Source organism: Glandiceps talaboti, chromosome 15 (assembly GCF_964340395.1).
Source record: "Glandiceps talaboti chromosome 15, keGlaTala1.1, whole genome shotgun sequence".
Lineage (NCBI taxonomy): Eukaryota > Metazoa > Hemichordata > Enteropneusta > Spengelidae > Glandiceps > Glandiceps talaboti.
The window spans coordinates 18,108,200-18,125,259 of NC_135563.1; the positions used below are offsets into that span (position 1 = coordinate 18,108,200).

At 34.5% G+C, this 17,060-nt stretch overlaps 1 protein-coding gene across 1 annotated transcript in view; it reads left to right on the forward strand.

Moving 5' to 3' along the window:
• The first annotated feature begins 6,947 nt into the window (after positions 1–6,947).
• LOC144446092 (G protein-coupled receptor kinase 5-like) overlaps positions 6,948–17,060 on the forward strand; it is a 55,474-nt gene continuing 45,361 nt past the window's right edge. Inside the window, exons 1-2 of the mRNA XM_078135796.1 lie at positions 6,948–7,102; positions 7,254–7,349. Coding sequence (XP_077991922.1) covers positions 7,051–7,102; positions 7,254–7,349 — 148 coding nt within the window. The 5' untranslated portion in view covers positions 6,948–7,050. The remainder of the gene's footprint in view (positions 7,103–7,253; positions 7,350–17,060) is intronic.

Sequence of the window (17,060 nt, forward strand, 5' to 3'; positions counted from 1 at the left end):
GGGTATGTCGACAAGAACCACCATTTCCATATGATTTCGTTTAGATTTCTCGTCGTTCGGTGTCAACAGTTATGAAACGCATGTAACTGTTGCGGAACTATTAGAGATGCATATTATGTACTACACGGAGAACACGTGTAATGGTTGTATGTCTATGGATAATTTGGTACATGTATCGATTAATTTTGTTTGTTCTCATTGAGGTAAACATGCACTGTTTATTAGACATTACTTTAGTATAATACTGAACAAAGAAGATAAAACCTTTTTTAGTCATCGTATTGTTCAATTACACTGAGTTTATCAAACACATGGTGGCCCTATAAAATAAACTCGTCTTTCACCAAGGCCCATAGATCTGACGATGGTATTGTTTCATATTGGCATACCGTCCATAATTCGAGTCACACTAACCATTCGATTTAAACAATATGTAGTTAGATAACAAAATAGTACGGTTATAGGTGAAGCCTTGAACCCTTGCTTTGATTCAAAAGTTCAACAAACTATAAATTAGTTATTGTACACGTTTATTGTACAAAAGTTAAACTGTTAACTTTTTCATTTAAATAAAATTGCGTTTCAAAACAGAGTGAGTTCGACTACAGGGTATGGTTAATCATGTCAGTGCATTGCAAATCATGTCAGTATTGCATAAGCTTGAAGAATATACCCAGCGGCGGCCGGAACCAATTAGTTTGAAAAAGTACTTTGACTCCTAGCTCCTGGACTTTACTCAAAGGTCTGTGTTTGTATCACCCAAAACTTTGCCAAATGAAAGCTTATTCCGGATACCTTTGAAATCAACAGGTTTCAAAGTGAGATTGTAATTTATGTCAAGAGGTTCTCCAAAAAGTTGTTCATCTTTTAAATAAATGTCATTATGTTCAAAAATTATCCACACAACTCTGTGTAGCATTCTGTGTGTGTGGGAGGGGGGGCAAGGAATAATTTATTAAATTTATGGGGGTGACCTTTTTGAAACTTGTAAAGGGAAGGGGGCGGTTGCGAGTTTTTCCTTACAGATATATATTTTCACTACAACCATACACACACCCCTCCCATAAATTTGCTCATTCGTTACTCTTTCAAAATCATGTATAGTACTCTTACCTGGCAGAAAAAAGAGCAATCTTTATCATTTGGTGTACAGCTTATGAGACAAAATGTCTGTGAGGGCAAAAAAACTCTGGGCTATTATATACTAGTAATTAATTGTTTAACAATAGTGAATTTGGAGTATTAATCGGGGAATTATTATTCAATTCTTGTTTTGTTTTCTTGAAATATGCGGGTTTTTTGCTATATGATCTGTCATCATTACTTAAATCGATGTGGTCTGAATGATTCATACCACAGCTAGACTTTTTAAAGGATGCAACTTTTCTTTTCAGATAGCTCTGTTTGCAAATCTTAGTAGGGTTTTTTAAAAGGTAGGTCTGCCTAAACTCCATGCATCGCAGACATCACTGATATACATTATGATCATCGATGTAGTTTGAACAAATGCCCTGTTTTTACGTCTTGCATGCTTGTTTCACTCTGTCACCCAAGAAAATCTAACTTGGATGCTTTTGTATATTATCATGGAGTTTGTTTAATGTGGTTAGATGTCCTACAATACGCCTTACACACTCTGTTATCAATAAATTTAATTGATTGCAGTATAGTCCATTTTCCATAGAATTTATGTGTAAAAAAATAATAATTAGTTTTACTGTCACATATTTACAACAAACACAGTTTGAAAATGTCAGTTGAAAAGCGTCACATTAATTCAGACGTAGACGCGAACATTACTTATTTCAATCCAAAGACATAATTCCTTTCTTTTCCTTTCTATGAAACTTCTGTTTGTAAGAATAGCCTCGTGTATTTTCTACGTTCCATTTATTTTTGTTTTCAAGACCACATTAACACCGTCACACCCCTCCCCCCCCCCCCACACACATACAACCCGATGACAGTAAAAATGATAGTTTAAGCTTGTTTGATGTAAAGAAATGTGTATAAGCGATTTGTATTTTTATGTCTATCATTGTGTTGTTGTTCATCATATAAACCAACTATTAGACTAAATCATAGACCCTCCTCCAGGTGGAGGTCTATGACTAAATGTATAAACCTGGTATTCAAAGCGTCATTCTGTCAGGCAGGCTATATTTTTTTCTAAAATGACGTGGTTCCACTTACCTGACTCTACCGTTAAACGTTAAAATGTAGTTGTCGCGAAAATGGCGCGAGAATTAAAAATAATGGCATACAATCATGACAACAGAGAGTTTATGCAAGTCCACCTCAAAATAACTTTGAACACCGTGTCTATCTATTTGGAAAGACATGTAATCAGAAGCACGGGTCGTGCTGATAAAAGCCCCTTTGAAAATATCAGATAGCAACACATCATCAGAATAGACTGTTTTAACCGCTTACACGACATCAAAATCGTACTAATCAATACGTAACACTTTAGGCTCAAAAGACACAACTCGACTTCTGTAACATCTCCAAACTTTCACCTTCGAAAACGTCGACAAGTATTTTTTCATGCCGCGGGTTACCAAGATCGATTAAAATGATCCATACACCGCAAGTGATTTTTTTTCTAAAGTTCTTTGACAGACATCCTGTTTACATCGATGACAAAGTATATAAACGATCCCAGAAAAATGACGTTGGAAATGTTGAATAGTTTTGCAAGCAACTAAGTGTATATAAGTGTGTATATATAGTATTAGTGTGTGACTTAAATCATACTATCGGAATTAACTGACGTTTTTAGTGACGTCATGTCCGGTTGTCATTGACAAGATTGACCACAGTCGGTTTTTAATAAAAGTAATTAGCGTAATTTTGTTGCTTAGGTAAACACACGACACGCACATATTTTTGTTTTCCAGTAGAAAGTTGTGGCGTACATTTGTAATACCTGTCAACCATTCATCTCCATGGTCATCCATCCATCCATCCATCCCTCCACATCCATATATCCATCCGTCCGTCAGTCCACACACACACACACACACACACACACACACACACACACACACACACATTACAACATAATTTCGTATGCGAGAATAGTGCATGTTTATGGGTGACCCCATGTTTAAACAGGAAACAATATACTAATCTATATAATGCAATAATAACAACAATACCCTATAAATATAATTATATAATACCAATAGGGAGTCATTTTCTATGTAATATGTACAATTGTTTCCTGTCTCTCCACTTTTTAAACTAGAGACTTTCAAATTGGAATGATTAATATAACTATAATAGAGTTAGTCGACAATGCCGATACAATGAGTTACACCTGATTTTTTTACTACACGCCCCCTCAGACCACTACACTCTTTAGTGGTCTGACACACCGCGTATGGCTTGCATCTGTAATACAAACATGTCCTCTTCCACGGACAATTTAATGACTTGCCGTAATCTTTCATTTTTCTTAGTGATTTTTCTTAGTGTCTTTTTTAAAATTATTTTTTGTAGTTTATTTTCAATTTATCTTTATCTATTTCGTGTATATGCAATGTATTTATCTTATATTTTATCCTAATAACCATTTTATGGATGCATTGCATTGCCGTCAATAAATAAATAAATCATAAATAATAAAAAATCTTCACACTTATTTTGACGATTCGTAGGATATTATGTACCGTCTTATTCTTGATTTATCGCAGACACTTATGAATCACTGAAATTAGTAAAATCAATAAAATAGAGTTTATATTTGATATCTTTAAACTTATGTCTGAAATGTTCGATTGAGCCGTAAACATATCCCAGGTGCACATAAATACAAAAGCTGTTTTGTTTTGGAAGTTCAAATGAAACTCAATAATCTCATGACTGTTCCTCTGAAATCTTATATATTACGTTATTATTACCTTTGGCACAAGCTGAGTTCTTCTGTGTTTTAAATACTAAGTCCATGAAATCTCGATTACACTGCTCTAGTATAATATTAATGTCGAAACATGTCTTCCATATGATATTAAGCAGAGGAGGCTCTGATATTAAGATTGTCTTCTGGCATTACTAGAACAGTTGATTTCATACAATAGGGATCGATTTCCTCAACATGTTTTAAATTTATAATAAATTACGTCATCGGATGGTTATATATAAGTTTTATCTTATTACCAGTTTTGAGTTCAATGAATTGCAAATGGTTGTTAAATATTTCAATAAGTAGTATATGGTGAATACCTTTCAGCTAAAAATTAAACCATGTTGTTCTCCTGAAAGGAGCAATGGAAAGAAAGTTATCCTTCTCGCCTGTAAATGCTGTTTATATATTATGAAGATCTTTTTTAAAAAAAAAAAGCGGCGAGTAAATGACAAAAATTAAGAGATTTTCAATATCCTATACATACGAGAATTCATGTACGTAGCGAATGTGTCTTCTTCTCTCGATGAACCGTGCAACACTTATATTTGAGTAGCCGGCAAACATTATCACACTGTCCTATAAGGGAACAAGACTCAGTGGTAATGTATAAATTATGTTTATAACTAAAAATCTTTCTTTTTTCATATTTGAAATACAATTAAAGTAATACGTGCTTTTGCTATCATATGCTGTATGTAACTTTTCTCATCATCCACGCCTTGATATCTCACAAGTAGCTACGTGTAAAAATGCGCGGACCAACCTAATCCTATTTGAAGGTTATTTAGATGCCTCACGGTTACCATGGTGATAAACTAACGGAACTTGTGAACATTGAGAGATATAGTGGTATGGCTTTATAGAACTACATAACTAGATTTGGTAACTGTTCATTATATGATAATTTAGATGAAGCGCGAACACCAAACGATTTACTAAAGGTGGGTAAGTATGGTTTATTTGTACTGACCCTTTTTTTGGGGGGTGTCAGGGTGTCATGACATTGCACGTAGGAAATATTTACAAGATTATCATCAGAAAACTATCTTGTAAATTTCTGATGGCCAAAATTAGAACTTGACCTTTACTGATAGAGGGCGTTTATGATTGAACTCTACGTGCTAAAAAATGTTAAAAATATCGATCATTTTGTAATATGGCCACACGTGCTCGACCATGTTCGTTGAAAATTACATAATAAAATAAATGGATTTAAGCGAACGAACGAAGAAATGAATGAATGAATGAATGAATGAATGAATGAATGAATGAATGAACGAACGAACGAACGAACGAATGAATGAATGAATGAATGAATGAATGAATGAATGAAACGGAATGAATGAATGAATGAATGAATTAACGAACGAACGAACGAACGAACGAACGAACGAACGAAAGAACGAACGAACGAACGAACGAATGAATGAATGAATGAATGCATGCATGAATGAATGAATGAATGAATGAATGAATGAATGAATGAATGAATGAATTAATGAATGAATGAATGAATGAATGAATTAATGAAATAAAACAACCCCCCAATAAACGACCTCTCGAGAACCTCAAATAAAGTTGCAAAACTGTGTTCGGCCCAAGGTAACTTTTTCCAGGAATTTCCCTGTCCGTTTAAAACATATAAAGTTCAAGTGAAGTGTTTATATATATGTATATCAAAGTTTCAAAGCAATTTGTAAGATTGCGTTACGTAAGCTTTGTACGATTTACATATGAGTCCAAAACAAAATTAATTGTTTACAAATATGACCACATCTGGGATTTATTAACTTTTTTGTTGTATTAAAAGAAAAATACAAGAATATAAGTAATTACTCTAGCTCTGTATCAAATGAACAATCAAGCCTTGATAAAGTGGTCGTGTCAAAGTTTTCCCATTTTAAATATAATTTATGTTGATATTATCATAATAATAATTAATTGTTATCATCTCTTATTTATTATGTAAACATTTGATCATATCACCTTGTATATTTCTAGTATTAAAAAGGGAACCTGGTTTACAAAAAAATGGAATTGGGTAAACTAAAACCGAGATTGGTCGTCGATATGATATCAGTGACAATAATAATTATTAAAATAATGAAGATTATTCATAAATGAGCCTCTTCGCTGCAAGCAGATTTCCAGGTGCAGATGTGCACTTTATACACATGTATTTGAACCACTGAAGAAATGATGTAAATCGGCACAACGGCACTTTTACTCTCTCAACCCCTGGAGTTTACATTCTCAGAAGTCAATGGAGATTATATGTAATTCACGCTATGTTATAACTTTATAGTCAGTCCAGGACTCCTACAGGTCCCCATTTTATACAGTTGGATTGGATGGGTCATAGTAGTCGTAATACATGTAAAGTACTAGTACTACCGTACCCAAGCAAGAACTAGAGCCATTCAGAAAGGAAGGAAATACAATTAGTTATAAGTATGATAACACATGTTTTGTAATTAACCTAAGAACACGGGTCGGAAGTTGAATGATTAGTGAATTAATTACATGTTTGTAAGTGCCCGGGGAACACACAGTATTAAATATGTTTCTATAATGTGAATATGTATTGGTATAAGGCGTTGGATATTATAATTGTAAACGTCTGTAGACAGTGTTGGCGAACCCCTTCCAATAGATTTTTATACAAACATACTACTGGATATCCGGTCATCGCTTCTGTCCTGATTCTCGCATCAACTGTGAGTCATGCCGAAAACTTGTACAACGGTTGACAGACGATCGGTGTCACCACGTTAACTATTGATTTCCCCGTGATATAGGTTTACAACGCAACGAGAAGTTTTCTTCAATTCAAAATTGATTTCTAGACAAAATTTAAGCTAAGTGATAAGAGTGCCATATGCTAAGAAATATACAAAACAATGTATACAAATGACATTCACGTTTACCAGGGATTCCCTGGGTGGCGAGTTGACCACCCCTATCTTATAATGGTAGTGTCCCATCAGGGCTTCGAGTGTACGTAGGCCAGCCATCTTTTTATTCTGTAGCAGCAGAGCTTGTACATGATCGGCAAGCTGGTTTACCACACCCTCAAAATCGCTCGATTTTAGGGTTGGATAAAGGCCCGTAGGAGCCTCACAACCGCCGACAGTGGACTTATGGAGTTGGAAAATATTGTAGCTAATACTGTTTTACTCAAAGCCCGAGAAGGTATGCGGTTTTGGTAAATAATTTGGCGTTTCGTGTGTATGTTGTCTTCAACATGGCGCTTAGGATATATAAACCGTATTTATACGACTACATTCTCTGATAAATTCACCCGATTTACTTACATATGTTTGTCAATTCTTTTTCACTATAGGCGGAGGAGGAAAACGTAAAGGCAAGAGTAAAAAGTGGAAACAAATCTTGAAATTTCCCCACATATCAATTTGTCACGACCAAAGAAATAAACTCGGTAAGTTGTTTAAAATCGAGAGTTTGTGAAGATCAAATTGGCATCGACAAATTCAAGTGAATGTGTATTGTGTGACAGCGGGGACGAAAATGGCGGCGGTTATGTTGTCGAGTTCTTTGCCTTCTTTTCCCTCGCTGGTATAAAAGCAGTACATGCCTCCTGTTTGCTTTTGAATCTGTTGTTAACGATTTTGTGTTTAGCAGAGCGATGTTGCTGGAGATAAGAAAAATGGTTTACTATGTCACTTTAGCATAAATATAAAGTCGTGTCAACGAAGTCCACTCATGCCATGGCAAGAGGCCAGTAATGCAGTATTTTTTTCGCAGTGACATCTTCGAGGCGAGGATGAAATAGGGAGCACTTTCATAAATTTCCATCGCTATATTTAGCCGGCGTATTTGCTCATCGCTTAGTAAAATATTTTCGAGAAAAAACGGTGTACAATTGTCATTGACTATGTTAATAATAAACGGACATTTCATTTCTAATTATCCTCGGGGAGAGACGTTTTTAGGACTTCGAAAGAAATGTATCGGTATCATACGTACAGGGGCCTTACAATAATAGTGTTACTCGTGATGGATATACAAGTGGGTTGTGACACTCTTGTCTCATCTCATTGTTTATATGATTATGTGAAGTTAAAAGAGATTTATGATAGTAACAGATTAATTTCAATTCATGCCATAAGTACAGCAATTCCCCTTAGAAATGTAAACGTTATTGTTTGGAGGATATCTCTAGTTGAAATGACAGAGGTGATCTGAGCAGGCCACCCTGTCTGATGATATTCAATTATTTATTACCGCAATTTCACATTTTCATTCTTTTAATTTGAGACATACATCATGCAGTTAGAAATATATTGGAACATTTTTGTATTTAACTCCCGAGGTACGGGCGAGTGAAAGGAAATGTGAGAATTTAACCTTTAATCAGTAGCATAGTCGTAGTGCTAATAGAACTTTATATTATCATAAACACTGAGGCCCTGCAAAAGGTCAGTCATCGCACATGCAGTGCTCTGTGCTTATATCTTTAGATTTGTTCCAGGAAACAATGACATGATACAGTCAGGTCTACCATACATAAATATAATTGCCTATTGTAAGAAGTCCCTTTGTTGCCTTGTCTTTAATTATTAATGCTAGCATTGAGAAGCCAATTACACAACAACAACAAATATGTGAATAATACATGTGCGTATTTAGAGAAAAGATGTCTATCCATTTTGCATACATTGATGTTTTTGTAGTTGTTGTTGCACTTTAGAATTATTTCTGCAGTTTAGATATTAGTTCTTCCGGTAATTTTTTGTGTGGTAGCATTCTTATGTAAGTGTAACCTAGCATGCAAGCTCAGAAATTTGTCTACCATTCGTGGCTTCTTTAAATGATGAACGGATGGAACTTAAAAAAGACATTTTATTCATTTCTTAAGACTTTTTGTTTGTCTACAGGGTGTCCATTAAATGAATATGATTGAAAACACTTAGTCATATAGTACATAATAAAGTCAATAAAGAGATGCACAGATTTATTTTTTTGTAACCTCTTGCTTTGTCTGCAGATATATGAAATGATTGATCATACAACAAAAAACACAGAAAATTTATAAAACAAAAAGAAAAATTGCTCTGTAATTTTTGTAAGTGTAATTTTTTTGGCTATATTATGCAGTCCATTTATGCTAATTTAGAATAGTGTTAGATATATTATTATTAACATGGAAATGTCAAGGACAACAAAATATTGACAAATGGAATCAGGAACCTTTCAAATGTTAAATTATTTTTCTATTAAGTATTAACTGAGTAGAGAGAAAATACTGATTTCTTTGTAGTGTGACAATTGTTAATACATATCAATTTTGGGATTTTGATTTTTGTCAAAGTTTACTAACTGTGATTCAGTGAATGCGATCATTTGATAAAAATGTTATTTTTGATAATTTGTGTATTCAGTACTATAGATGTAGTGTTTTATGTGCCTAATTTGTGACATTTCCTAAGGTCAGTAGGCTTAACTTCTTAGAAACAAATCAAGGTACTACATACATGTAGAATAGTGTCAATTCCTTTCAGACAATACAAATCAAGATTATGCTAGGGAGGCTAAAACTATTCATATCCCTAATGTAACCTAACCCTAACCCCCTAACTTGAATCCAAATTGTTGTATAAATCATATGTGACAGTGAGTGATATTCAGTAACTATTCTAAAATCATGGTACTAATTATCGTAAAATGGATTGTGACATTCAGACATAACTAAATCGGACTTTTTATGAGAGGAAAGCTAACTTCTTCTTCATACTTTTTTGTTTGTAATGATTAGTTGTTGTTAGTTTGATACCAGAGTACGATTCGTCAAGCAAGAGCAACTTACAAGAATGTCATTGTTTGAGAAATGTAATTTTACTAAAAAATCTTGTAATATTAATTTCCAGCATGTACTTTACAGTTAATTTGTCATGTTAATTAAAAAATAATTAATTCCCAGTACAGTAGCTCACAGATTAGATTGGATGGCAATGTAATGACTTGTTGTGTAGGAGTGAAGAAAATAAATTAAAATGTTCAAAATGAAAATTTGTACTCCCAGACAGTCCTCACTTATTTTTTTGGACAGTGAATAGAAATTTTCATTTGTAACTTTGAACAAAGAGTCTGCCAATATTTTAAAGTGTCTTCATATTTGCAGCGCAAATAGAAAGTGATGGTTTTGGTCCATGCTGCTTGTCAACGTGAAATTTGTTGTTTTTCTAAAGGGTATTATTATACCTGACCCATAACTATGTTGGCTTATCAGGGACACTGTTTATACCATTGTGGTATGAGGAGAAAATTGACCTGGAAAATTGTTTTGTTTACATTTGTTGCTTTATTTGTTTTGATCAGAGTAACTTCACCTCAGTGTTTTCATAAGGGCACCGGGTCAGTGTTAGTAGAAACAACTGAAGTATTTATTGAATTTCTGAATGCTATGCAAATATTTTTGCTTGCAAAGTTTGTTGATTGATATAAAAAAGGAGAAGTTGGTGTTGAGTTGTTATCATTGTTTTACATACTTAGTGAGAGGGATGGGGGTTGGGAGTGGGGGGGGAGGAGATTAAGGTGACCCAGTCTAGTGGGCAGGTGAGAAGTAATGGGGGAAGGGGGTAATAGATAGTATGTCTGTATGGATGAAGGAAACCCCAAGAGACTCAAATAATTTATGAGTGAATAGTGACCTTACTACAAAATTTACTGTCTTGTATATTTTTCATGCGTAATTAAAGCAGAGATGTCACATGATAGCAGACAATTTGTCAGATGCGCATGAATTAACATGTTGGATATTTGCATACTGTCAGTGCATTTATTTTGGTGTTGAAAAAATTTGTAGGAACGGCAATTTAGGATGTGTGAAGCACGCTTTAATTTGGTGGACAGTGTAAGAGGAAATGAGATGCTACATGCATTTGTAAATAACTCATCTTGTCGGCCAGCAGTATTCAGTGCAACTGTCATTGATAATTTTTTGATGTATCACAGAAGACAAAAAAGCTCTCATTTGCGAGAATATCTTATAAGTTATAGCTCGAATGTAGGAATATGACACGTCCAGATATGTACAAGTGAATGCACAGTTTCTTCATAAACGGATGTTTCTTTTCTAAACAAGGAAGTTATATGCCATGGTTGCTTTTATTGACAACACAGGTTAATTTGCATAATGTGTGAATAAAGTGTAGTGGTGGCACCTATTTTTCAAAGAAAAAAACCTTTTGTGTGTATTCTACTAAAATAAATCCAGCATCGAAATACACATGACTAGACTATAATAAAATGTTATAAGACATGAATAGGTAAAAATTGCATCATTAAACATGCGCTGAATGTAGTCATTTGAGACCATAAGGTCGAGGTAGATATATAAGTTGATTTGAAGAGATGTAAAACAACAGCCTTACAAGTTACATACCATGTCAAATTGTGTATATTGTTGGTATAGCAAAATATCTGTCTTACATAGAATAGTATACATTTATGCTGTTGGTTGGACAGTGCTCAAAACATCCAAAATCACCATTATTTTCAAAAACAATTTAATAATTAAATCTTGTTAAGCTATAATATTAAAATACATGCAGGATTTTGTCTCTTATTGCCAATATATCCGACAATACACATCTACAGCAGTGGTTCTGCAGTACTCAAAATCTGGAATTGTCATGATTTTTCTTGATTGTTCATAAATAAATGTTGTGCAGGAATAGTTTGGTTATTCCTCAAGATTTTCTTTATTCAGCCAGAAAATCTTCTTGACTTAATGGTTTGTTACTACTTATCTTTGACTCCGTTACAAGGCTACATATGTCAATCAATTTTCCTTTGCTGAATAAAGAAAAAGTATAGCGGAATAATATAGTTATTATTTCGATATTATAAATAATTTTTGTGTAAACCAATTATTTTGTATACAATCTTTAAGAGTAATATGTATGTCTTATTAACCTGGGTTTGCACAGTTCAAGGGCAAGTTCAGTACTCTGACATCACTGATATTTGAAGTATTTGAGGAAATTGTTTTATTGTCTTGCATTCATCAAAGTATTCGAACTTGACCCAGGGAGGAAGGTGGGTGTCATGATACATTTGTAGTTTCGATGTTTGTAGAACATGCTAGTGTACAATTCTAGAAGAAAATTGGTACATTTGTCATGAATGTTTGATTAGATACACCTTAATGCACTGTTGTAGTTTAGTTGACATAGGATCAGATGTGTGTGGCAAACTTCGTTTCCAGCCTGTAGTAATTTTGTGAACATTTAAAAGTAAGAACAGGGAATGGTTAGAGATATTCCTACAAGTTCAAGTCAGAGTAAATCATTTTCATTCTCAATCAAAAATAGGGGGATATGTTCCATTGATTATGTAGTATGAGCAATGGATATATTTCTCAGTTAATGGGAACAGCATTCTGGGAGCATTTTTGTCAACTCCTTAGTGCTTATTACCATCAATTTCAAATAAGCAATCAGGAATATCCACATTCTGTTTTATCAGCTCATTTCTGCTGATTTACATGAGACAAATTCAATGCATGTCCATGGCAAGGATTTACACTGAACAATGAATTACGAACAAGTTTCAAGGCAAGGCAATGACTTCTAAATGAATGAGGAACAAGTTTCAATGCTGTGTTTCACAGCAATTGTAGTGCAAAATGTACATGATGTAAAATTGTGAAATGACTCTCCAGAACCCAAATTTTATGAACATAACTTTATTTCTTATAAATTATATATAATGACATGTCTTGTTTTTATGGCTATCATAGTATCATGTAGTACCAAAAACCCTTCAATTTGCATGTGTTGAAAAATTGTGCAAATTTCACCTGATTTTAATGGTTCTAAAACAGTGGCAAAACTATGGCAGTGGTTACATCTATATAGACTAGTGAAGTGAATACTAGTGTTTGTACAATGTAGTTTGGTGGACTGAGTATAACACAGGTACAGGTACACATACATTTTTAGCTCCGCTGTCAGCGAAAGCTGAAAGCGTAGCTTTAGGTATAGGTGGGTATTGAGGTATAGAGAGTAGAGTGAATCATAGGTGTCCGTCAAACTTTTATATTTTTACTATCTACTCCGGAAGTGACAGTCGGAATTCTTCGATATTTGGTGTGCATGTTCCCTGGGGGGAGGCTATTCAGATTTGTTCATGCCAAGTTGATCTGTGCCATTTTCAATTTTTTATGATTTTTTTTCATAAAATGTCATTTTCATCAACTCCTTGAAAACCTCTTATTAGATTGCTTTGATATCTGGCGTGTTGATGCGCAGGGGGTAGCTTACTCAGATTTGTTAATTTCAAGTCAGCACATCCTCATTTTTATTTTTTATGATTTTTTTTTTGTAATTTGAAAAAAAAAATGAATATGTTAATGAGCATAATGACCGACGCCATATTGGAAATCAGTCGACGAGACTTTAAGTAAACTGCCACTTTTCAAAAGACACTATTGACGTCAAACAAGCAATGTAATATGTGCTATAGTCATAATTCTACGCATTGGGCGCCCAAATGACAAGCGTTTGTTCGAAACAGGGTTGTAAACTTCAAATCAGTCCGCAACATCCTCATTTGCATACTCTATCCTGATTCGACCAGAAGCTGAAGGTGACCTCATTTGACCGAGCGATTTTCCACAGCAAGCATCTTGAGTATCAACACAGGACGTTCTTGGTACTCACTAAAATCACACTTCAGACCCACTATAAAAGTGTGATGTTTTCAGATAACATGTAACTTGTGGTTAATTCTATATTGTCGTGCAATTTGGAATGACAGTGAACCAGAATTCAGACAACTTGCGTAAGGAACAGACATGCGGTTGAAGTTATGGCCGACAGTTCACATGTAAAGTTAAACGACATGAACGTGTCTTGCCTTTCCAAAATGCAAATATTTGGCAAGTAAAAATAATTAAAATAATTACAACTTTAATTTGGCTTTAGACTTTGCATTATGTTTTGCGTATCTTTCCCCATTTTACATGTAAATCCGAAAAGGTTCTCTCTCATCATGTCATCAGTGTCAGTGATCATACCGCGCGGGGCTGCTTTGAGTACGAGCGAAGTGAGGCATGAGGGACTAACCCGGAAGCAAGTCGTTGTCAGCCATACGTTACAGTGGTAACATCGTCCGAGAAATCGCTGCGTTCAGAGTGTCATTATTCACAGAATTGTTGTTTTCGAGTGAAAACCCGTCTTGAATTGTATAACTCTAACAAATGAAGACATGTCAAGTTATATTTTGAAAGTTGTATCGCTAGTTTGAGACGATTTTCTCACGTACTATAGTACTATCGAGGCTTACTTGGAAGTAGTAGGACCTTACTCCAGTTCATCGGGAAGTTTAGCCAGTCCGATAATTCTTTCTGGTTTAGTTTACAACACTTTTGATCAATCACGCAGATTTTGTTGTTGTGATGAAAAGAAATAAAAAAAAAGATCATTTCAACCATTTCGTTGTGTTTTCTTTGTGAAAGGTAACCGAACATGAACGAGTGTTACCACTGTAACGTATGGCTGAGAATGACTCTCTTCCGGGTACTTAACTTGAGATTGTCGCCGTACGGAAACTAAGATGGCGATTAATACATTTCTTCCCTATATATATCTACCACAACTAGTACAAGTTGAATGTTGTTGACTTTGTAAATTTGTTAGAAAATTGAAATTCAAATTGCCTCAAAATTATTTTAGATCCCTAGTTTATTTCATTCATCATTAAAATTTTCCAGGGTTACAGCTGTAAGACACTGGAATTATTTATAGCCAACCTCAAAATCCTCTTTTTTTCTTTTTCTTGTGTGCATTTCCCAGTCATTTTTTTCTGAGATTTTGTGCAATTTTTCATAACAGTAGATTTTTGTTATAAAATGGTGACTATGGTATAAAAGTACAATACATTACCAACTTCTGTGTAAAATGTGTTTTATAGTGAGACATCATATGAAACCACTAACCACTTTATTGCATCGCTAAAACAAAACTGCATAGTGAAGACCTGAACCACTTCTACATGTCACCAAAATAAAAAATTAAATTAAAAAAAACAACAGCGGAGCTATTCTGACCGATAGGTCGCTTGTTGTATATACATACATTTTGTACATGTATACTAACCAATGTGTCACTCTTTCTATCATGGGGTAATTGTTTGTACATTAAAAACTACAAGTTTGGAAAAACAGGATGATCAAAATCAATGACAAAATATTAAAGTTTAGGTTTTAAAGTGCAGATGGTGCTATAGTCTTTAAGATTTTAATTTATCAAACTTTCATGACTAAGTCTATACATGTAACTTGTATAATGTCTGCATTTCAGCCTCTGTTGCAGACTTAGTGTTGTAGACACAAACAGATAATGATTATTACTGATGCTATTTATTTACCACCATAAACAGACCCAGGTTTTTGTTTTCCTTGGTAAATTAGTAGTAATAGTACTTTTAAGTGACTTTACAGAGTTTTTATTCAAATTTTACCCTTATTGCCTCTCTGTAGATGATGTAAACTGTTGAGTGATACAATAAAGCTGATGTTGAATGATAAAGGCAGGGCGGTTCACACAGACAGACACCACAGATACGCGCGTGCACACACACACACACACACACACACACACACACACACACACACACACACACACACACACACATACACACACACACACACACACACACACACACACGCACACACACACACAAACAACCAAAAAACAAAAACAAAAAAACAAAACAGGAATGGGTATCGTATCATATCAGGTATATGCTGGGTCTGTAGAATGTTCAACCTTCAGGGAAAAACCATGAAGTGTGACGCAATTGGCAGAACTTGAACTTCAGCCCTGGTCTTTATTTGCATATTGACTCCAATGCTAGTATGGGTAGCACTAGACTGTATTATCTCATTGGTAATGATGGTTATCTTTGTATTGAAATCAGCCGGAAGGGATGCAAAATGTAAACATATCTGTATCTGTCTTAATATACATACATGTACCGTGCAGGTCATGCAATTTTATACAGGGTAACACCATTCCCTTCACCACTCGGTCAAATGCTAAGTATATTTTTATTTCTCTTTTTTATATCTATGCCACTTATTTAAATCACTAGTTTAGTCTTATCTCGGCTATTAGCTAATGTACCAAAATATATTGAAAATTCATGAATTTTCAAATACTACCATGTCATTTGTTGGCTAATGGTATCTAAAGATAGAACCTCATCAGCCATGCAGCTTGTGAACACAAAAGAACCCAGGTGACAGTGGAAATGTGAGCCGGATATCGGGGTTACCTGTTGTGTTATATGAACATAATTAATTTCGTTAAATAAGTGGGAAACAGATTTGAAATAAAAAGAATTAAAGAGAAAAGACCAGGGGCCACAGTATGATAAATGATATGCCCAGGGCAGCACCTTACTAGTATCTGCATAGGGTGTGATATTGTTTAGATGGTTTGTTTTACATCATAGTGTGTCTGCGTCTGAGATAATGTTCTTTCATTATGTTGTAGATATTGTGCAAATTAGGTTTATACAGGTACAGAATGGTTTACAGTGTAGTTGGAAATTGTGATTTACAAACAGAATGGAATAATTCAATTACAATTCAGATACAAATATAGAGAATTGCCAGGGGTTACTGGGAGGTAGGTATCATGTGACTAATTTACTAGTGACACTAAACGAATTCAGTTCTGTTCGGTTTCGTGGAAAAACCAGGCAGTAGTAATGGATGTTTTCATGATGATCTCATTGTCAAACCACAGGTTTCTTTCTGGATACCATCCAAGACACATTACTGCATCAGTGGTGAAATATGCACTGACTTGTAAGAACGGATGATTTCAACTGACCTACTTGAACTTCACCTGAAACATATACCCCATAGGATTCATTTTCGGTGGAAATTTGAGAAAATCAACAATTTTATAAAATGATCACTGATTGGGTAATTTCCCCCAAATAAGATAATGTTCTGCTGTAAGCATGAATCAAAGTAACCCTTATAAAATGACAATGTTGATGATTAGCTAATTTGTCGGCTTGTGGCAATTTGCAAATGAATGACCTGGCCAATCAATTGACCGTGGGGCACTGAAAGTGTTAACACATGATGGATATGTCCAACCATCTGGAA